Source organism: Sinocyclocheilus grahami, unplaced genomic scaffold (assembly GCF_001515645.1).
Source record: "Sinocyclocheilus grahami isolate Dianchi unplaced genomic scaffold, SAMN03320097.WGS_v1.1 scaffold477.1, whole genome shotgun sequence".
Lineage (NCBI taxonomy): Eukaryota > Metazoa > Chordata > Actinopteri > Cypriniformes > Cyprinidae > Sinocyclocheilus > Sinocyclocheilus grahami.
In genome coordinates, this window is record NW_015505656.1 from 437,061 (window position 1) to 459,576 (window position 22,516).

General features: G+C 39.8%; 1 protein-coding gene across 10 annotated transcripts in view; it reads left to right on the forward strand.

Moving 5' to 3' along the window:
* Positions 1 to 22,516, forward strand: part of LOC107553694 (transcription factor COE3) — a 107,680-nt gene that overhangs the window by 63,915 nt on the left and 21,249 nt on the right. For 4 of the 10 annotated variants that reach the window (XM_016235993.1, XM_016235999.1, XM_016236002.1 and 1 more), the window contains exons 7-10: positions 7,821 to 7,902; positions 12,218 to 12,362; positions 18,511 to 18,644; positions 19,726 to 19,852. In XM_016235993.1, the coding sequence (XP_016091479.1) occupies positions 7,821 to 7,902; positions 12,218 to 12,362; positions 18,511 to 18,644; positions 19,726 to 19,852 (488 nt within the window). The remainder of the gene's footprint in view (positions 1 to 7,820; positions 7,903 to 12,217; positions 12,363 to 18,510; positions 18,645 to 19,725; positions 19,853 to 22,516) is intronic. The other 6 variants (XM_016235997.1, XM_016235998.1, XM_016236001.1 and 3 more) reach the window with 3 other exon arrangements.

Below are 22,516 nucleotides of genomic sequence, written 5' to 3' on the forward strand. Positions count from 1 at the left end.
TGGCCGGAGCGATGATTCAAAAACATGAAAACCTATTATAAACGCGGCATTCGTTGCATCCAGTGGGGACATAATTATGGATTATAATAACTTATACTGTCTTTTTACGCATTGCGTTGCATCGCGCCGTGCCGCGTAAACATAAAACCATGTCTGCATTTGTGATCTGAGAAATGACAAACAACAAGCCCTACTCTACACTGCCCAAAACTCGCGTTTTAATCATCAGTGGCAAATTCTTTAAATATAAAAAACGTACTTACAGTATGTGAGTCAGAACAGCCGGCATTGTAGTCTACTCTACCAGGATCAGGAAACAGTCCTCCATAAAATGTGCTGCACACATTTGAATATTTGGGTTGAAGTGTTCTGGAATAAGTTGCGTTGTAAATACAACTTAACCACTGATTTCTAGTCGTGTCCATTTTTGGAAGGCCAAATAAAGTAGTTTGGGCTTGAGAACGGATTCGAGGAAGGGCTTGCGGCAAACATGTGTGATGACCCCGGGTTGGACTCCGCTTCGTCCACGGTGAAAGCCGTGCAAAGTTGCCACAGCGCAAAGTTGTTGTATTTCCTCAGCAACCAGCACGGATCAGCTCCAGGCATGACGAAGCGATGTCGTCCTCTTTTGGAAGGCCAAACAAAGTAGTTTCTCTTTCACAACGAATCACACAGCACCATCACGACATGGCGGCGGCGGCGGCAACAATACTACAGCAAGAATAAAAGTTACGCCTTCTTTCTTTGCTTGAATATTTGGGCGGCGTTATGTAAATCTTCCCACATCGTGACGTAGATATGTGGGGGCGTGTTAGAACGAGCCGTTTTAGGTAGGCGTGGCTGACTCTTAACTTTTATAAAGAATATCTCTTTGGATTTGAGACTTTAGTCTTTGCAACTTTACAGATCTTCTTTATGCACCAAGAGCTTGTAACACTCCAAAGAGAAAGAAATATTGAAATCGCATCATATGACCCCTTTAAGTAGATTTCAGTAGTACACAGCTGTGGCAGTGGTTGCTAGGTGTTTAAAGTGGCCATCTTCAAGTTTATTTGATATTTTGGGCTCCTCTGGTTTCTCCTTAAGTGTACGTCTGTGGTATTTTTATGTTTGTTTTATTGTCTGCCGAGTGTAAAGTTTAAGTCTGATCGCTTAGAAAAGAAATAGCACTCCAGAAATGGTGTAGAAGAGTTATTCACCGAAGTTCAATACTTGAGGTTAAAGGTTTTGAAAAACGTCTCGCTGTCAAATGAGATGCAGCCATGGACCAATCAGACAAAATCAGACCCGTCAGCCAATCAGAAGTCAGAGCTGACACAAGGAGCTTGTGCATTTTGGAAATGCGATCTGTATTGACCTGTATACCGTCTCAGCTTCTGGACCTGAAATCAGCAGAATGTACTCGTGTAAGTGTGTGTGTGTGTGTGTGTGCGCGAGTGTGGGTGTATGTGTCTGTGTTCTGTATTGTCTGGCTGGCTAGGGTCTGATCAGCTAAAGTTGCTTGGTGATCAATACTCAGCAGAGTCACACAGCTGTGCCCTAACCATTAACGCCTGAGCAGCAATTAGTGTCCACACTGACCGCTCACACACACACTCCCATCTGCCATTGTATTTCTTTACCTCTCTTTACATCCACTCATCTGTCTTGGGACGACAGGAAGAAAAGCAGTTGCAGTTTTTTTTCCAATCTTTTGTCTAAATACGAAAATATAAGACAACAAAACAAACACAATACAATAATTTATGGAACTATCAAATATTTCAGAATAAAGGACTGCATTGTGTTCATTTTGTTGTGTTTGTTTGGTAATAAAGCTTGCTTGATTATTGTCCCATAAACAAAATAAAAACTTTTTAGTATCTTTTTAAAACAAAAATTAAGATATTTTCAGATTTTTTCTCCTACACAGAATATATATATATATATATATATATTAGTGCTGTCAAACGATTAATCACGATTAATCGAATCCAAAACAACCGTTTTTGTTTACATAATATATGTATGTGAACTGTGTATATTTAATATGTATATATAAATACACACACATACAGTATGTATTTCGAAAATATTTACATGTATTTACATGTATATATTTATATTCATATAATATATTGTATATAAATATATTTAAAATATAAACATAACTTATTTTTCTTAAATATATACATGCATGTGTGTGTATTTATATGTACATAATAAATATACACAGTACACACACATATATTATATAAACAAAAACTTTTATTTTGTATGTGATTAATTGCGATTAATCATTTATTAGTGCTGTCAAACGATTAATCACGATTAATCGAATCCAAAACAACCGTTTTTGTTTACATAATATATGTATGTGAACTGTGTATATTTAATATGTATATATAAATACACACACATACAGTATGTATTTCGAAAATATTTACATGTATTTACATGTATATATTTATATTCATATAATATATTGTATATAAATATATTTAAAATATAAACATAACTTATTTTTCTTAAATATATACATGCATGTGTGTGTATTTATATGTACATAATAAATATACACAGTACACACACATATATTATATAAACAAAAACTTTTATTTTGTATGTGATTAATTGCGATTAATCATTTGATCATATACAATCATATACATATATATATTATTCGGTATGAAACATATATTCAGTTGTTAATAAAACAGATTAGTACATTTAACAAGAAAATGCTATTTCTGAGTATATTTCGAAATACCATTTTACCCCGAGACTTTCTACTTCAAAATCTCATTTAATTCAGTTACTTGCCATTATTTTGTATTTACTTGTGAAATTTACTAGCAATTTCTAAGTGAAAATCATTTCATATATATACAAGTAAATCAAACACAGGAAAAAAAAATTGAGAATTTGCAATAAATAATTTTACAAATAATTTCAAAGAAATGGCAAGTAACATTGAATTAAATTTTGAAACAAGATATTCATTTTTTATTTGTTTGTTAAAACAGAATCCGTGTATCATTCGATCATTAGTTTTTTTGATTTAATATTGAAAGTAGAAAATGAGAAAACGGCTCCTTTTTCATTTTTTCATTTTTTTTCCCCAAAAAACGAAAAACGAGAATTCAGCTTAAATTTATGTTTTTCGTTCATGGGTAGAAAAATGAATAAACAGCTTGAATATTCGATTTCTACATGTGGGCGGGAATTAAACACCCCTTTCTGCTGATTGGTCAGCCGAAGATCAAACCGTGCCTTCATCAGTTCTTTTGCAGTATCACGCAACAGAATAATAGTCCTCCACTGCTGCAGTTGTACAGATTAATAACCCATTTTATCAATTTCATATCTTTCTCACCAAACAGACTAATAAATAGCTCGACACAACTCGTACCGGGGCAGAGTCTAGACAGGTCTTTCTTCTGTGTAGACCAGTGGTTCTTAAAGTGATAGGGGGTCCGAGAAATAATTTGCTATAGCCTAAAGTATTTCCAGACTGTAAAGTCGCTTTTTTTTATCAAGATACATAGGCCTACTGTGATTTATTCCAAAGTGACTTATATGATGCATTTAATGTTAAAATAATCTAAATTAAGCCTTTTAAAAGACGAGTATTCCCTGTGGTTCATGTTTGCGGCTTGCACCAGAAAGATGCTCAGCTGATGCAAAGAATATAATTTATATCTACACAGAAGAAAGCCCTGTCTAGACTCTGCCCTGGTACGAGTTGTGTCGAGCTATTCATTTGACTGTTTGTTTGATGAAAAATAGATTAAATGTAGTTGCAATAAATGCGTTAAGAATCCGTACAACTGCAGCAGTGGAGGACTATTATTCTGCTGCGTGATACTACAGAAGAACTGATGAAGGCACGGTTTGATCTTCGGCTGACCAATCAGCAGAAAGGGGCGTTTAATTCCCACCCACATGTAGAAATCAAAAATTCAAGCTGTTTATAAATTTTTCCACCCATGAACGAAAAACGAAAATTTAAGCTGAATTCTCGTTTCGAGTTTTTTGGAAAAAAAACGAAAAAACGAAAAAGGAGTCATTTTGTCATTTTTCTACTTTCAATATTAAATCAAAAAACGAATGATCGAATTATACACGGATTAAACAGCATCTGAGCTATGAAAGAACAATAATACTTAAATTTTTGTCGTAGCTGTCATCTGCAGTTAACTTGCTCCTGCTGTTGCTGATACAAAATGCACTGAATGTAATACATAAAGATGATGGACAAGCGTAACGTTACCGGCAATTATGACGGGGGTTATGGGACAGAAGCATCGCCCCCTGCATTTATTTGTTTTTGCGTCTTTTGTGCTGAATGAAGTGGGATTAGTGTGAAGGAGAGGCTGAGAGGGGGGCTTCTCCTTTGAATGAGGGCAGGAAAACGATCCAGTGATGGTTTGGGTTAAGATAAGAGCTAAGGGCTGTTATTGAGCTGATGTGCTTGAAACGTACCCCTTTTTTCCTCTCAATTACCTCAGCCTGTGAAGCCAAAGTCCTTTCAAACGACAAGCCCCCATCATCTCTCTGTCTCTCTCGCTCTCTCTCTCTCTCTCATGCACTCGTCCGCCACCATCATAAGGATTCGGCCCCTCTGGTCAGAAATTGCGGTGAAGGACAGGTTGTATTAATTACTCCATGCCGGCCGGCCAGATCATTTTATCACAGATTTGTCGACAAGTTGCAGTGGAAGCTAACAGTCGAACGCCTCCGGTGAAGAACAAAAGCGAGGGAAGAAGGGTCTCTGATGTGAAATTAAACATGTCTGCTTTGCTTTTTTTCCCTCTGACAACCAAATTTGTGTCTTGTGTAATTGATAACTGCCTCAGCCAATTATTTTGCGCGTTACAATACACAGAGGCCCCCTTTCCCTGCTACAGCTCTTCCATAATTAGCTATGCTAATATCCCTTCATTGGCCTTAATATTGCTCAACATCTCCATGGCATCCATGGGCCACCAGAGTCCTGTGTCCTGTCACAAATGCTGATTATTGAGAAGGATAGCTTTAATCAAACATAATTGCAGTTAATTTTTTCTTCCCTTCCTTGCTCTCCGTTGCCAGCATCTAATGCTGCGTTCTCCTTGATATTCCATTAAATGACTATTTAACTGCCTTCTTTATTTCCGACGGTCGCGAACATCGCCGCAAAGTTCTGGAGCCATTTAGAGAGAGCAAAAGGGAGAGAGAACCGTGTGGCCGTAATTGCTTGCCTTTTCACAAAGGACTAATTTACTCAATCCCCATGCAGAAGTGAAACTGCTCTAATTCAGATGAAATTACGGTGCTGTTGTGGACAGCAGCTGAATATCATTGTGCTCAGAAAGCTGTGGAAATTCACTTAATCAAACTCGGAGGTAAACAGACCCCAAGCGAACGTGCGCAACCACTGAATGCGGTCTTAATGAGAGCGTGTGTGTTTTTGAACACTTATACATTTGCCTGTTGGTGATAATACCCTGCAATTTCGTTTATAATTAATTTAATTTAATTATTTTCTTTGACATTAATTGTAAACGTGTTTGGCTATAGTAGGTTATTTAATTTTCTTTTTATATAATTTACTATATAATGACAGGGAATTGTATATATGAATATAAATATATTTTTTTGTACCACAGCTCACATTGTAAGTGTACTTCAAATGCATTCTGGGTTTTATATACCTCTAGGGTTTTTCATGTTTTTGCTGTATCTATTGAAATTGATGCGGTCCATCTCACTTTCAAACCTCTGAATGGGTGCTTTGCAATAATCTTTGAGTTAGCACAAGTGTGTCCACCTGTGTACATGTGTGTGAAGCCATTTGTTTGCGGCTATAGAGTGAGAAAAAACTAGTGAGAGAGAGAGAGAGAGAGATAGCGAGTGAGAGAGGTAAATAAAGGCTATATTTCAGGCTTGATTTACTCCGATACCTGCTGTGAAACATTACAGCTCTATGGGGAAATAAAGACAGGGGCCGCGAATTACAGCTCGTAATACTCATTCTGATAATGGCCTGTCCAACAACTTCCATACACACACTGTACACAATTAAAGCTAATGCTCTAATGACGGCAGACGCGTTTTTGGCCTCGTCTTGCCGTTATGACTGCTATCTTTCTTTACGCCCACCCCAGCGATGCTGAAATTCACTTTTTATTGACGCCAGTCACTAAAATTTTCTGAAACTACCAAGGCCACCTTCGGGGCCCTTGCTTCGCCTTTCTCTTACTTTTCCTCAATCTGTCTCAATCCTAAACATTCCCTCTCTGTCGGGAGGAAAGGGTGACTGTATATAAATGAGAATTGGAAGTGGAGGGGTGTTCAGGGTTGCAGATGTCATTTCACACAGTGAAATATTGCTCGACTCGTGGTCCCATCGGAGAGTCCGAATGAGAGACTTCATCCTGCATACATACACTGTTTACCCAGTGAAATATATGTGTTAACTCAATACTGAACACAATCTGCAATGCATGACGCTGTAGCGTGAATGCTAGCAAGAGAACGAGGGACCTTTACACCGTACGTCCGGCCTCTCAAGGGTTGAAACGCTGAGGTAAATATTGGTGGACATGGACATCCATATACAAAGACAAATTTCCCACCTGCTGGATATTTCTGGACGACCCGCTGTCCCTTTTAGGAAAAGTCAGCTCACTCGGCGACCATATCTATCTATCTATCTATCTATCTATCTATCTATCTATCTATCTATCTATCTATCTATCTATCTATCTATCTATCTATCTATCTATCTATCTATCTATCTATCTATCTATCTATCTATCTATTATTGTTTCATCCATCCATCTATCCATCCTTCCATCCATCCACCCACTCACCTACCTATGGTTCTGCCAATCCTTTCCTCCATCCATCCATCCATCCATTTCTCACTCTATAGCTGCAAACAAATGGCTTTAAAAAACAATTTATCAAAAACTCAATCGGCTCATCTGACAATTTCTCCCATATTTGTTTTTTTCTACAAGTGGTCTTCCTCTTAAACAAACCACTTCCTGTGTTCTGAGGAGTGTGGCACCAGCTGTACGAGCCTTCGACTTCCTCTTGCCTTAAGCCCTCTTATCCGTCTTCCTTCGCTTGAAGGACTCTTGAAGTGTCTCTTTACCTCTTAAAAACAGCAGGTTTTCGTTTTTGAGGTGTGCGTGTGCGAGGGCCCGTCCGATGGGACCTTCTCTGGCTTGCGCACATGACATTTGCCGAACAGATTATGCAGTTAGTAATTTGCGCAATAATTACCGGGTGCTGTTGTCCCAGTGGCGGGGTGTGTCTAATTGTCAAACAGGACTGTAAGTTTGCGGGCCGCTCTCACCTCGTTAGGTCTCCTACCCCGTTCGCCGGTCCTCGTCTGTGATGAGCAGGGCTCAGGTGTGCTGGTTTACCTCCCCATTGAGCACGTTAAGCCTTAATTACAGGGTAGAACAGGGGAGGAAAGAGGGGGGCGGAATATTAACTGACTTCCTGTCAGTGATGGGCAGATGGGTTCTGTGGGGAACTGTGGGATTTGGATGCGTCAGCCACACGGACAGACTGAAAAACAGATAAACAGAGAGACAGGGAGGTCGTGGGAGGGTGAAGAACAAAACACTAATGATCATTACTCTGAGGGGAATTATCTAGAAACAAGGTGAAGCCAGCTGTCGGTTTGATCGCACCTTTGCGTGTGGACGTCCTGGACTCGCTCTGCTATGAAATCTACGGTTGTATTTTGTGATATTGATTTGTTCCATGCCGGTTTTCTCCCAGTTTTGTGCTGGATTGATTGTCTAACGTGGAGTTTTCCCTCTCTTTGTCTTCTCTTGCAGATTCTTTTTGAAATTCTTCCTCAAGTGTAATCAGAACTGCCTGAAGAATGCAGGAAACCCACGGGACATGCGCAGATTCCAGGTAATGTTTTCTTTTTCTCTCTCCACACACATCCTAATGTTAAAAACAGGCTTGCTGGGGTAGCTGTATGGTGTATCGCTTGGTGGATATATTTAAACGACCTGCCTGGACCCGGTCGAAGGCCAGAACTGTCTCCTCCAGAGATGCTTCGATTCTGCAATTCTGCTGAAGCACATTTAAAATGTTATACACATAAAAATAAAACCTCAGTATGTACTCTATCTATCTATCTATCTATCTATCTATCTATCTATCTATCTATCTATCTATCATTTTATCATTTTATCTATCATTCTGTCATTCCATAATTCTATCATTCTATACATATTTCCTTATGTAAAGTTCTATACTCCACAAATGTATCTAGGCTATAAATATCTACACTATTTTTATGCATTTATGGATGTACCATCCAATCACAGAAGGCATTATTAGATCCAGTACACAGAAAGGCCACAGCCTTGGACTTCATTATGTGTGTGTGTGTGTGTGTGTGTGACAGCTCCGCTTAACCCAGTGCTGTGAGGATGTGTGTTTATATACTTGTGGTTATATAGATGTATTATCGAGCAGGCAACAGTGGTGCAGCCGTTTGCACAACTTTCATTTTTCATGCTTTGGGACGTCAAGTGTCTTCACTGATATTGATCCATGCTTCCAGAGCAGAAGGTCAGAGCCGGTGTGAGAGGAAGTGTCCTTTCTGTCTGCACGCCGAGTAAAAGAAACATCCGTCACCACGGATGTGCCTCCCCACAATAAAGCCACTGGACCTCTCTTTCTCTCGCTGTAACAGCATGTCTGGGTTTTCAACCTATTTACACTTCCTCTGCCTCAGCACCTGGTGGAGGTGTGTGTGTGTGTGTGTGTGTGTGTGGAGAACCATACTAATGCCACTGTATCCTCAAAGAGCACTCGTTTGTGTTCATTCACTCACTCTGACTTCTCTCTTCTCCATCAGTCGTTGCCTGTGGAATCTGTTCTTATCTCCTAAAAACTTCCTTCAAGGAAACATCACTCCTCACAACCAAAACATCTCCTTCTACACTCCACATTGTGGTGTTATTACTCAAAATAATTTAAAGAACCCTGCGGGGAGAGCTTATGACAGCATCACTTGGAGAACCATACTAATGCCACTGTATCCTCAAAGAGCACTCGTTTGTGTTCATTCACTCACTCTGACTTCTCTCTTCTCCATCAGTCGTTGCCTGTGGAATCTGTTCTTATCTCCTAAAAACTTCCTTCAAGGAAACATCACCCCTCACAACCAAAACATTTCCTTCTACACTCCACATTGTGGTGTTATTACTCAAAATAATTTAAAGAACCCTGCGGGGAGAGCTTATGACAGCATCACTTTTCCAACCAAAAGCAGCCTGTGAGATAAATGACCCAAAGCCGTGATGCCTGTCAGTCTGTGAGCAGAGTCCATTAACAAGACATCTCTCCTCCAGCGCTAACCCTTAAACTCTGCTCTGCTAAGCTAAATGCCACCTCCAGAATAAATTTCACTCATGTTCCTTACTCCATGATCTCATGGCAAGGTCGTGCTTTTGGGGTCTCTGTCTTCCCCCATTTGCCATTCCATTTTCCTTCTCTTTTTTTCCTGTCGTCCTGTCTTTTCCTCTATTCTTCCTGTGAGAAGTATACATCTTGAGGTCTTTTTGACAGGACGGACATCCGCAATTATATTTAGTGCAAAAAAAAGGCTTCTGAACCTAATTAGAAACATGTAACCACCATCTTTTGTTTTTACATTCAGTTAGTTTTTCTTCACAATCCAAGTATTTTTTTTTATTATGTTTAAAAATAATATTTTTTATTTTGTTTAATGATTAATACTATTTATCTAATAATTAATTTTTTTATGTATAATATATATTTTATTTATCATTATTATTTTATTTATTATTACATTATTTATTTTCCAGACTTTTGGTCAATTTTTTAATTATTTTGATGCTAAATAATTAATTTCAGTATCCAAACAGTACAAACAGTATCTATCCATTTTTGGTTCTGTTTTTTTTTTTTATTCCAAATGATTTTTTGGAAAATATACACATATTTTAATTATTTTACAATTCGATTTTATTTAGAATCATTACCTTTTAAAATGTTATTTACTATTTGCATTTTCTATTCAGATTTTTGGTCAGTTTTTAAATTGGTTCAATGCTAAATAATTCATTTCAATATCCAAATGTTATCCAAGAGATTCGATATTGCAAAAATAGTTTGTGAACATTAATTGCATCTTATTTGTTGTGAATAGGTCTCAAGTCCCATCCTTATTGTGACTCTTGACTGTGAACGTAACAGAGGGAATATTATTGTAACTGCTCCACTTCCACCTCGGACCCCCCACAACACCGCAGCCCACCCCTCGAACCCCTCTCCTCATTCAGATGTTAAACGACCTTCATTCTCTCAATGCAACTGTATGGGCAGCCCTCTTTAATAAACAGATCAACAAAAAACAAAGAAAACCCCCTCATCTGCTACCAGAGGGGCTCTCCTCAAATTCTCTTTTTCTTTTGAGGATCTGCCACCCTTCTCCATCACAGCCCTTATTCAAGCTGTGACTAATAAGATAAAACAGCTAATCAATAAATCTATAGATCAATGTAATGGGGTGAGCTAGCGATCTGTGGGCCGGAGGCTGCGTTTGAGTGGCTGCTAATGGATGATGGAGCAGATGAGAGACTCTACACATATTTCTGTTCACCTTAAGTGGCAGATTAAATACTAATTGTAGCCTTTTGTGGAAAAAAAAGCCACAGTGCTTCAGAATGGAGGCCTCTCTTTGATTGACAAGGGCTTGGCTAGTTCTTCTCAGACAAGCCTCTCGTCCTTTATCTAACACGCGCACTCATGTAACCGCCCAAGTGTCTCCTTTAAATAGGAAAAAAGAAGCTCTCCTTCTTGCAAAGGTTAATTATATTCTTCAAATGAGAAATTAAATGTACTTTATATAGAGTCGATTCCTGCATGGCGGTTCGTTTGGAGAAAGAAATACAATGACCTATTGCGTCCAAGGACCAGAAGTAGATGATGTTAAACATTTTTCACCTTCATTAAGCGAATATAATTTCATGTTTGACACCCAGAATTAGTGTACTCCATTTTTGGAAAAGTACAAAACCCATTTGCAAACATGTCAAATGTGTGCGCATTAATCTGATTATTTGAAGTGAACGTCTTTATTTGGAAGTTTCTAAGCAGATTTCAGCCGTAGCTAACAGTAGCCTGTTCGATTTCAGGCTGGGTCATTAGCAGTCAGACGGTGTGCCAGCTTACAAAAAGCGTATTGAACCGCGCAAGTCATCTTTCGTTGCTTAAGGTGTGAAAACAGACTCTTTTTTTCGGATTATAGTGATATAACTTATTGTTTTAATAATGTGAAGCCCGCGGGGAGCAGTTCCACCAAACCTAGTAAGACTGCAAAAGCGAGCAACTTTTCCCTTGTTTCGCTCCCTCCTGCTTGGCTTGGAAAATAAACAATGGGCACGGGTTCAAGCTCCAGCGCTTAGCGAGGCAAATGTGTTTGCAGTTATTGTTTCGAAGGTGTGGAGTGGTCGCACGGTTGTCAGCATTCAAAATAAAGCCTCTTTGGTACGGAGGAGAGAAGTCAAACAAACAAAGCCACGAACGCGGTGTGTGTGGCGCGTGTGCGTCCGTGTCCAAAGCACCCTACTGATCAGAGGGGTGCTGGGTTCATCCGCTAACTGTACTGAGACCTCCTCTCATGTTGAGTTGACACCACAGGCCAAAAGGCTTTTTGTGTTCGTTTTCTCGCAAATAAGACCCACAACAAAGAGGGAGCTGAAAAAAGAGCCTCGGTTTCTGATAAAGACCCCGCAGAACCCCTCAGAATTGTCCTTGTTGTTTCTCTGGCCTTTAAGTACTCAGAAAGGCCTCAAGTAAAAAAAAAAACAAAACAAAAAAAACAGCACTGATATTTTTGGACGCCAAATGTTTCATTTAGTTGAGTCTTTTTGCATCAAGTTCATATTTTTTGGCAAGAAAAATATGTGCAACATGATTTTAATGTGGAATAATGGATTTCTGCAAACTCTATCATACCGAATTCAAAAATAGTTTACATCTTCTGCAAATTTTAATTTTCAGTTTATAATATTTAATATATTCAATATTATTTAGATTGTGATGGTTAATTTTTAAATACCAATTCATACCAAGTCATAATTCTTCATATGAATAATGTGAAGCAGTACTTCTCTATGAACTTCATCGTCACACATTGCCCAGAGATGGAACATGCCTTCAAACAATCCTTACATTTTCTTCACAGGTCGTTGTATCGACAACGGTTAATGTGGATGGTCACGTGTTGGCCGTGTCGGACAACATGTTCGTCCACAACAACTCAAAACACGGCAGAAGAGCCCGCCGCCTTGACCCCTCAGAAGGTACGGCCACTCCTTATCTGGAGAATGGTAGGCACATTTCCCATAACACTATTATTTGCTGAGCTTTTCTCACTTTCTCCTTCTATTTTCCTGCCTTTCCCTTTTCCCTTTTTCACATTTTTAGCACATTTTTTTAGTCATCCACACCCTCCTTCCACAAAACATAGTAGTGAAGCTTTAGAGGAAACATGGCTAGTTCATCTTTTAGATAATATCCATGCTTTCTCTGTTCACTGAATAGTACTTTTAGAAAACTTCAGTTTAGATTTTATGTTGCTACCTGACTAATTTACTATTTTTATCGTTAATATTATTATTGATGTTGCTGTACTCATTTTTTTGAGTTTTAGCAATTTTTTATGAATGATTTGGGGCCACGTTTTTCAAGTCTCTTCAATAGTTCAAAAGTTGTTTTATATAATTCTGAAGATTATATCTTAAATCAAGTGTGGTGTGATTTTGATCTCATGGGTTCATTTGAATATACCTTCATGTCTGCATTTTACCATGAATATTCAAATTCAGATTTCATCCGGGCTTGGTTTTAATTAACACTGTACCTTTATACAAGGAGTTTTTCGCTTCTTAAAGGTATAAAGCAAGTCACTGGATGGTAAAATTCAGATTTTGCTGCTTTGTTAGACTGAGCTGGTTTTGATCACTCTACTTCAGTACTCAAATCTCTGGGCTAAGCATTAAAACACAATCTAATAACATAATCTCTGCTCATTTAAAAGCATAACATTAGTATTTTCTTTGTCTTAATCAGTCCGTAATTACCATATCAACCAAAGCGCCAGTAATATTTAATGATGCAAGAGAAATCGCATCAAATCCCTACTCGTGTGAGACAAAAAACCAAGCCAAAAATATTTGTTTTCTATTTCCCGGCTTCTTGCATTAACGTCGGTGAAACGCAGTACAGAAGTAGCGTAATTGAACGTTTGTGCCCTGAGCACTCTAGTGTTTGGTATGCTGACGTATTGTTTGTCTCTCCGCTGTAGTCGCTTGATAGTAGGTGTGTTTTCCTTAGCAACCGCCTTTAATTAGGAGAGCAATTAAGAAGGTTGAGGCCTCTCCCCTCGTCTGCTTGAGTCCCGTGAGACAGAGGGGGAGAAAGAAAGAAAAAACACGGCCCAACCCAAACACTGCCAAGGCTATCCTTCATCAAAGCTCGGTTTGCAGAGCCGTTTTTATTGTAAATCTTTTTCTAAGCTTCCATTACTGTGTTTACAACCATCGTATAGTTCGGATTTCAGTGGTTTTATTGTGCACGGAAAAGTATGTTTTAGATTTGTGATTTTTATCGTTTTCATCAAAACTTTCTATCGTTAGGCCTTGCATACGATATTCACGGTCAAATTTAAATGAATCCGTTCCCTCTCGTGGTGAATTCTGACAGCACTGTAACAAGTGGTGGCGATATTCCTGACAACTCCTTTAAATTTCCGACTGTTTTAAAAGCTCACCTTCTCCTTAAACACCCACCGGCCTCGCAGACGTACGCTCTCACCACTTAGTTACCTGCTGTTTCACCCGCCCCTGATGGCAAATTTGCGCTGTAGTGAATATTACAGCTACCTGTCTAATATCTGGCCCTTTAAGGGCAACCAGGGGGCTGTTAAACAGAAAGAAAGAGTTTCCTAGCATCTGACAGTTGCTGAACTTGGCGTTTAATCACTTCTTTAAACTCGGGAGAACATTTAAGACTTATCATTCGGCTGAGAAGGAAATATGAGAAAGGTTCGACCTGTCATCTCTTTCCATACTGGTCTAGAAGAGCTCCTAGCACACATATACAGGATATATAGTCATAAAATAAAAATTCATCCATATTTACGGTCAAGTCCGGGCCTGTGCCGCAGATACAGGGTGGTTTAGATTAGAAACACATTCTTGAAAGTGATAAATGCAAGCCGAGAGAGCTCGAAAGCAGCCACAGGGAGGTCCTACCGTTTCTCCTTTCCTCTCACACTTTTATCTAATCATCTAATTCAGGCGAATTTTCCCGGACAGTGAATTTACTCTGCCTTCTGATCTTCAACTTAAAGTAATCCCCTCTCGCATGGCCCAGCGGACCCTCACCGTTGCCGTGCTCTCCGAGCACATGAGCCCCTTTCATTATTTACAGCTGGAGAAAGAAACCTGGGGGAGGAGAAAGAGGCGAGCGCACACTATATGATGGTTTCTTTTGCATTAGCGCCATTTAGATACGCCATGCAGAAACATATGTACGAATTCACACAGGCGCGAACGTGCGCACGCGCTCGCATCCAAAACAGCCCCATCTGCGCATAGCCAGACACAACATACACAATCGACAACCCCCTCCCTTGTCCAAAAGCACATATTCCCAGATTTGGAAACCGCCTAGCGTTGGTTCTGCGAATATAGCGATGCACAAGACAGAAAAGAGGAGGAAGACATTTAGTGCAAGCAAAAGAAAGTCTCTCTTGCGGTGCACGCACCCCCTCCGGTCTGGGCCTACAGCTTCGGGTTGATTTGCATACCAAGTGGCGGTAATGTTGTTAGGTTTATGCAATAAAGACGAGCGGTCGGCGTCTGTGAGGCCGTAGCCAGTTAGAGAGGACAGATGGGCCGACGTGAGGTAAGAGCTCTAATCCCATCAGCGCCGGGATCAGCCTGCCATCTGGACATCCCCTACACAATTACAAGACATTTTACGCGCTGGAACAAAGGAAGGTTGCAGCAGGCAGGATGGGACCTGTTAGAGTGCTTCAATATTGGGGAGTGCAGCAAAGAAGGTGACAAACACGCCGGCCGCCATGTTGCCACGGAAGACGACTCAAGTCTGATTAAAGCTTCACACCAAGACACTGTGGTGTTCTGTAAACAATACACACGGGAAAACACACACACACACACACACACAGTCTTGCTTGTTGACCGTCCACTTCAGCCAGAGGAAGCCCGTCGAAACAATGCCAGCGATTTTTCTGAGCGTAAAGAACTACCAAAAAATGATTCAATGCATTTATACATACATGCATGCAGATTCCTTCTTTCAATACAATTTTTTTTTTAATTTAGCATTTGTCATTACGCTATTATGAACTTTACCACCTTTCATTGATTTATAGTCCCAATAACATGAACACAAGCGGGCCCAACAGTAAACACTTCAAACAATAGAATGCCATATTTTTAATCACACGATCTCATCATTTTGCATGTGAGTGGCATCCAATCAGCATATTGAAATATATGTGTAAAAATGTAGTATCTGTTGCAGATATATATATATATATATATATATATATATATATATATAACATTTGAATTATTACATTACATTATTACATTAATTTATAATTATTTGTTATTATATTAATTATATTATAATATATATACTGTATATGTGTTATATATGTTCTAATAAAAAAAATATTAAATGTATTGTGGGATAGTCCATGTAATGTTAGTATGCTAACAGACCAAACTACATCCCCTGCTAAATTGTTCTCCCTTGTTAAAACATGTTCCTGCCGTCACTTCCTAGTGGAGTGTTGAACTTGGCCTCTCCGGGCCGCCATAGACCATGTCTGCTTTCTCCAGTTTCCATCATCAGCTTGAGTGCATTTCGCACGTATATCATTAGCTGATGAACACAGGCTGTGTAATTCACTCCTTTATGCTTCCCATTCAACACATGTTCCCTCTCTATATTCACGCAGAATGTATGCAAATGCTCCGTGGTGGAGGGGCGAGAGGTCTGGCAGCCCTTTCTCTAGGATGGAGGGGGGAGCGTTGCGAATTCCGAGGCAATGCGTGGTGATCTCAGACCACAGCTGCCAGACTGTCCCTCTCGTGGGCCCGTTCTCACCTCACACACACGCGCAGACATGCTCACGTGCACGCACTCCCTTCCTTCTGCTCACCTACACAAAGTACATTTGTTTACTGTAATTTTTGGTGAATGATTTGCTATAATTGGTTGCGCTGATGAAGGTCAGTCCCTATGAGGAGTCTTGTCTGTCTTTAGAGACTTGATCCTCTTTCAAACGCTCTGCCTGCAATTAAGAAAAGCAAATGTCATTCCCAAGCCTCAGAAATGAAAATTTGTATGAACTTATTAGCATGAAGTCAACAGCTCTAGTTAAGGGCAAGCTCCCAGTGTGTGTGTGTGTGTGTGTGTGTGTGTGTGTGTGTTCTCAGGGCTTCTGGTGCTCTGGGAGCTGAGAGGAATGAGTAAATATAACCTCCACTAGTCCAACATTAAGGCAAACAAAGAAAGCTGCCTTGTCTGGGCTGTTCTACACAACAATACCTAATGTTGATTAACTAGAGCCGCCAGAACAGCAGAGAGGCAAGAAAGAGAAAGACCTGCACACATAAGGGCTTAACCCTGCAGGTTTACCTCATGTAACGGTCATAAATATTTCATTTATTGTGTTATTAGTGGAGCTTAAGAAGTACATGAACAACCCCTAACCTTAAGTATTTAATATGTAATATGTCCCAGACCAGTGATACGACTTCTATTATTCACCTTGTGAAGTATTAAACAAGCAAACAAGTCTCCTAGTTGTGGACCCCAAAGAAAATATAGTGACTAGATTATCATTGAGACCTTGCGGTCTCCTTTTTAAAATGTTTCATTTAAGAATTTTTATATAGTCATATGATTTTAATATTTCTCAATAATATAGCATCCCATTTTAAATTATTCCTTAAATATATTAATCAACAAATTATTTAAAATATATTAATATCAAATTAAATGAATAATAATTTATAATATGTACTTTTATTTATAAAACTATTATATAAATAATATAAATAAATAACACATTTCATTTTAAATATAGTTTTATTTATATAAATTGTAAATATTTGTAATATATAATATATAGGATTATAATTATAAAAAACAACAACTGTGAGACCAGCATTAGTATTGGCATAAGTGGCGTATTGAATATTGTTGGTGATAAAATGATGTCAGAGTATGTGGGATGATGAGAATGATGTCAGACACTTTTAATGGAGGGGAAAGATTCTAAGCCGAGAGGGCTTCCAAAGAGGCCAGCCATCTTCTGTGCATTATTAATAACCTCCCTGAGACTTTAAAATCTAAAAGCACAATGCCTTTGTTTTTTCCCTGGAAAAGAAATGAAGGGAGTGGGCAGGGAAAGCTGTAAAATAAAATGAAAACAGCTCAAGGTGAAGGGCTACTGTTGCAGTTGAATTGTTGGACAGTATTAGAGGCGTGTTGTTGTATCCGCGCTCTCTTTGCACTGGAGTTCGTATTCAAAAGGTGCTTTGGAGGGGGTGGCGGAACAGAGTCAACAGAGTGAAGTGGAAAAGCTGATCAAAGCGCGCAGCACTAAGATGTTAATGGGGGGTCGAGTCGCCCTGGGCCTCCGACCGCTTACAACTGTGATAGCACCTCTCGACTCCGCAGGGGTGGAGGGGGGCAGTACAATAATGTACGCTAATAAGCCATTGGCTAACTTCACGACAAAGGCGGAATCAAGGCCACAAACTCATTTTCTCATTTAAGAACACATATACGTCAGCATTAGCATGATAGCTTGCCGATTTAAATCGTAAACCTACAAATCCCATCTCATCTTCTCTAAAATCTGATTTTAAAGACCCCACAAAGAACTCATTACCAAAAGATAAGAGACCCAGGGAGATTGAGAAAGGGTTGGAAGTTTGTAAACCAAATGCAAAGTTTGCGGATGAAAAGGCTCGACCCAATTAGAGGATGCATGAAAAATCGAAACCCCGCTTTTTTGCGCTCTCTGCCCGTGCTTTGCTCCACAACCTTTTGATTGACTAATCTCAGATCTGTGAAAACCAGACAGATAAATCTACAGTCCTAGCGTGCACAGTGCTTAATCATCAGTAATGGCAGCATTTGGTCTAACGTATCCGTACGGCGGTTTATCTGCTAAATGGGCACTAGGCACATCAGTCGATGTTTTCTTTTCCCTCTCATTGTGTTAGCGAACAGTTTAATGGCTGATTTCTACACGGAAGGTTTGATGCACAAAGCAGGCCTTTTGTCTTTACGTGGCCCAAATCATTCATGCTTTGTTTACTTTAGGGATTGATTATCCTCAGCGTGAGAATGATCTGCATGTGGCTAGCGTGTGTCTGTACAAAAGCGGGATCCTGAGAGTTGTGCTTTTTGTCCTGTTATAAGCAGCTACCCCGTGCATAAAGGCCATTAGCCCCAGTGAAGGTTGGACTACTGGAGGAGCCACGGTCATCATCATTGGCGATAACTTCTTCGATGGACTACAGGTCGTGTTTGGCACCATGCTAGTATGGAGTGAGGTAAGACTTTGACATAAAACCATTTTATTGTGAATGAGATATTTACCCAGCCATTTGTTTCTGTAACAGCCTTCTAATGAACTTCATTAGATTCTATAAAAAGTGATTACGTGAAAACTGTGATTATGCACAGTTTATGAAGCCCTGCTTCTACTGGTTTAATGCAATTACGCTGGCGTCCGTTTTATTGTCTTTTTACATTTACTTTTTGTTCATTTCACGCCACATAAACATATAAATAAGAGTGAACTAAAGGGATGCCGAAGCTGCGTCGTAATTAGTTCGGAGCTAATAAAGACTTCAGGTTAGTATGTTCCTTTATGAGTTGATAAAACTGTCTGGCATATATTTGCCGGTTGGAGCCTCAACGAGCCAATCAGCGTTTGTTTATTCAATTTTATTTTATTATTTTTATTTTCCAAGTCTAATCACAAGAGCAGATAAGGAGTTAGATAAACAAACTGCATGCTAAACAGCCCCACAATAAGTCCACAGAGGGCTCCGCTGCGTTCCTTGCCGAACCGTGAGGTCTTTCAAAACAATTGAACAATTAGGGGTGAAATATCTCAGAGGGGGAAAAACAAGCCAGGGAAAGCAAGGAAAACAGTGAAGGAAAGACATATGGAGGTGATTTTAGCAGGACTCCTGCCCCTTGGCCTTTCCTTGGCTCAGTGTAATCCAAGGTCTGTTTGCTGACATTAACTCTAAAGCGAGGAAAAGAAAAATGAAGAAAGTTTGCAGTTCGGTTTTGAATAGCTTCTCCTTGACAGGTTAATGTACGATTCAGGCGTTCGAATTTGTGCAACAATTGGCAGGGTCCTAACCTAGTTTGCCCACTGTCTGGTAATGCCGTATTTCTGAGCTGTCTAAGTAAAACCCCTCAAACAACAAGAAACATTTTTTGAAGAGTTTTTTGTGTGTTTTAAAGGGTATAGTTTCTACCTGACAGGCTACTTGGCAATTAGAGAAACACTGGTGCTCATTGGTTAAATATTTTCATTGGATGCCAGTTGTTCAAATCAGTGCAGCAATTGGTGCAGTTTGCATGGTCCTAACCAACTTTACCCATTGTCTCTCGTAGCTCATTACGCCCCATGCCATCCGAGTGCAGACCCCTCCGAGACACATCCCGGGCGTCGTAGAGGTCACCTTGTCCTACAAGTCCAAGCAGTTCTGCAAAGGTGCACCGGGGCGATTTGTGTATACAGGTGAGTTCCAGTTGGTTCTCTCACATCTTTGGCTCCATCGTTAAGTGCTGAACCCCATCCGGTGTGGGATGCATGCCTCTGTAACCCAATATCTCCTCCATCTAAGGCAAGGCAATGGAGTTGGGGGCAGCTGCCAACTCCAGTTAATCTCAAACCCTGACAACACTTTTCCGACCCCTTTCTCCTGCACGCTGTCCTCTACTTTGCACAAAAACACTAGTGTTTCTTGTCACCCAGGTTACTCATGTGTGCGTACCTATGTGTGACCAGCTCACAAGGTTGTGCTTTGTGCGGATTTTGGGCCCGCTTGTGTTTTTATGTGGTCTTAGATGAGCGTAATCTCTCCCTCGGTACAGCTGATACTAGAGGTTACACGGTCACACCGTGTTTGACCTGGAAGCAGTGTGTCTGATCCCAAATTGAGTAGGACAATGAGATAATCATCAGGAATTACTCTCACACTCAGGAATGTCAAGGCCGAGAGGGAGAGAGAGGGAGGTGAGGAAGGGGCCCCGGTCCCCCCAGGCAGCTGTTCCCCATCTCAGCCCCACAGAGGCTGTGGGCCGATTCTTCCTCCTACATTTAACCCTCTCAGCAGGGGCAGGGCAGAGGCCAACGAGCCCCTGCGATAATGAAACCCGAGAGCACGGGGCCGGCTAATGCCAGACCTGCTCAGACATTAATGTCTGCCATCGTTAAAGCCACAGAGACTCAGGGACAAAAAAAAAAGCAAAAAAAAATAGGGACTCTGTGTCAAATTCAGCGCACATTATAATGTTTTGACCAACATGTACATCATCAACCCTAACAAAAACTGACCGTGGTAACCATAGTTTCTGACCTTAGTAAAATCTATCTATCTATCTATCTATCTATCTATCTATCTATCTATCTATCTATCTATCTATCTATCTATCTATCTATCTATCTATCTGTCTGTCATCATGTTAACAGTTTATGCATTAAGTACTGTAAATATAGTTTATCTATACAGTATATATACAGTATATATATATATATATATATATATATATATATATATATATATATATATATATATATAGATAGATAGATAGATAGATGTTTATACTGTATAAATATATTGCCTATACTCAAAGTTTACTGGAGGCTATTATAGAAGACAAACCAGCGTCTGTCACCCCCACCTTCCCCTGTCTTCATGAGATGTTTGTTGTTTGTTTTCCCTCACTGATCCTTGTTCCTGCTCATCAGTGAGGAGATATAATTACAGGCGGAGATTTTGAGGACTTACTTAATTATCCCCTCAAATTAAAGAAGGGAAGTCACAGACTACACGCCCCGTCCCTCTCATCTTCTGAACTCCAATCCCCATAATGCCTCACCTCCCTCTCTGAGGTCACAAATGACAAGCAAATCAGAGCACACACACACACGCTAGACTGGATTCAGTTCATGCTGTTATAAGGCTTTATTAAACTGGTTGACATTTCAAGTCAATTAAATTCCCCTTCAAAGCATATTTATTAATGACTGTTCTTAAACACGCAACCATATCAAAAACAGTTGTTGTAATTATGATTATTTTCTTTTAGTTCATTCTATATTTCTGTTTTTTTTTCTTCTCTTCTCCTATTTTCACTTCTTGAACCTTTGTAAGTGCTATCGATCGAAACAAATTGCTCAAGTTTATGCCTGTAATTAGTTCATAAACAGATGCTTTGAACTGGAAATGCTAAAAGCCTTTACTAGTTATTGCTTTCTCTCTCTCTCTCTCTCTCTCTCTCTCTCTCTCTGTATATTTGCTAAATTGTGTAAAGGCTGGATATTTTACAAAGTCATTAAGAAAACAAAGGTACAAACAGAGTTTTTGTTGGACACTACAACATTTCATGCTGACCACCCTCTTGTTTCTGAGTCAGACACACCCTCGCTCACATCTGATACATCACGGCCAGTTAAATACAGTGCTGTGGTCTCATTTTGCAGGGGCGTAGTACATTCAGATATGGGCTGTATCATTACTAGCTTAGAGCAACCATCTGTTGAGTGATGTATGCTGTGTCATGTACTGTGCCTGAAATTGCTTTTTTAAAATGCATATTTAGGAAGTTTATAAAAAAATAAATAAATATATATATATATATATATATATATATATATATATATATATATATACACACACACATACAGTATGGCATGATGGCTTTTTGTGAGATTCCCCCAGAAAGCTTCATCGCCCTGCAATTGTGTCAGTGCTGAAGGTGTTGTAAAAGGTCCTTCGTGATCGCTCAGATGTGGCGGCAATCGCCTGTCAGAGTGCTGTGCTACTTTAAGAGTCGATAATTCTCCTCCATCACCGCCAACACAAGCCGCCTGTCTCAGAGGTCAATGCTCTTTAAACAAATTACTCTGCTCAGACTCAGGGCTCCTAATGTCCTCCGGTACTCTCCAACACCTCTCACACTTACACAGCTAAACAGCAGTGAAACTAAACACGCCGCAGAGATCCACCAAGACCTGGGGACATTAAAGAGGGCCTATGATGGGTTATCGGCATCCCGTAAGGTTACGCAAACAGAGGGTCTCGGTAGTTTATGAGCTGCCAGAACTGGGCCTAAAACAATGTGTTATTCAATAGCCGTCCATTAACACTCAGATCTACCGCATGTGTCTCTGTGTGTG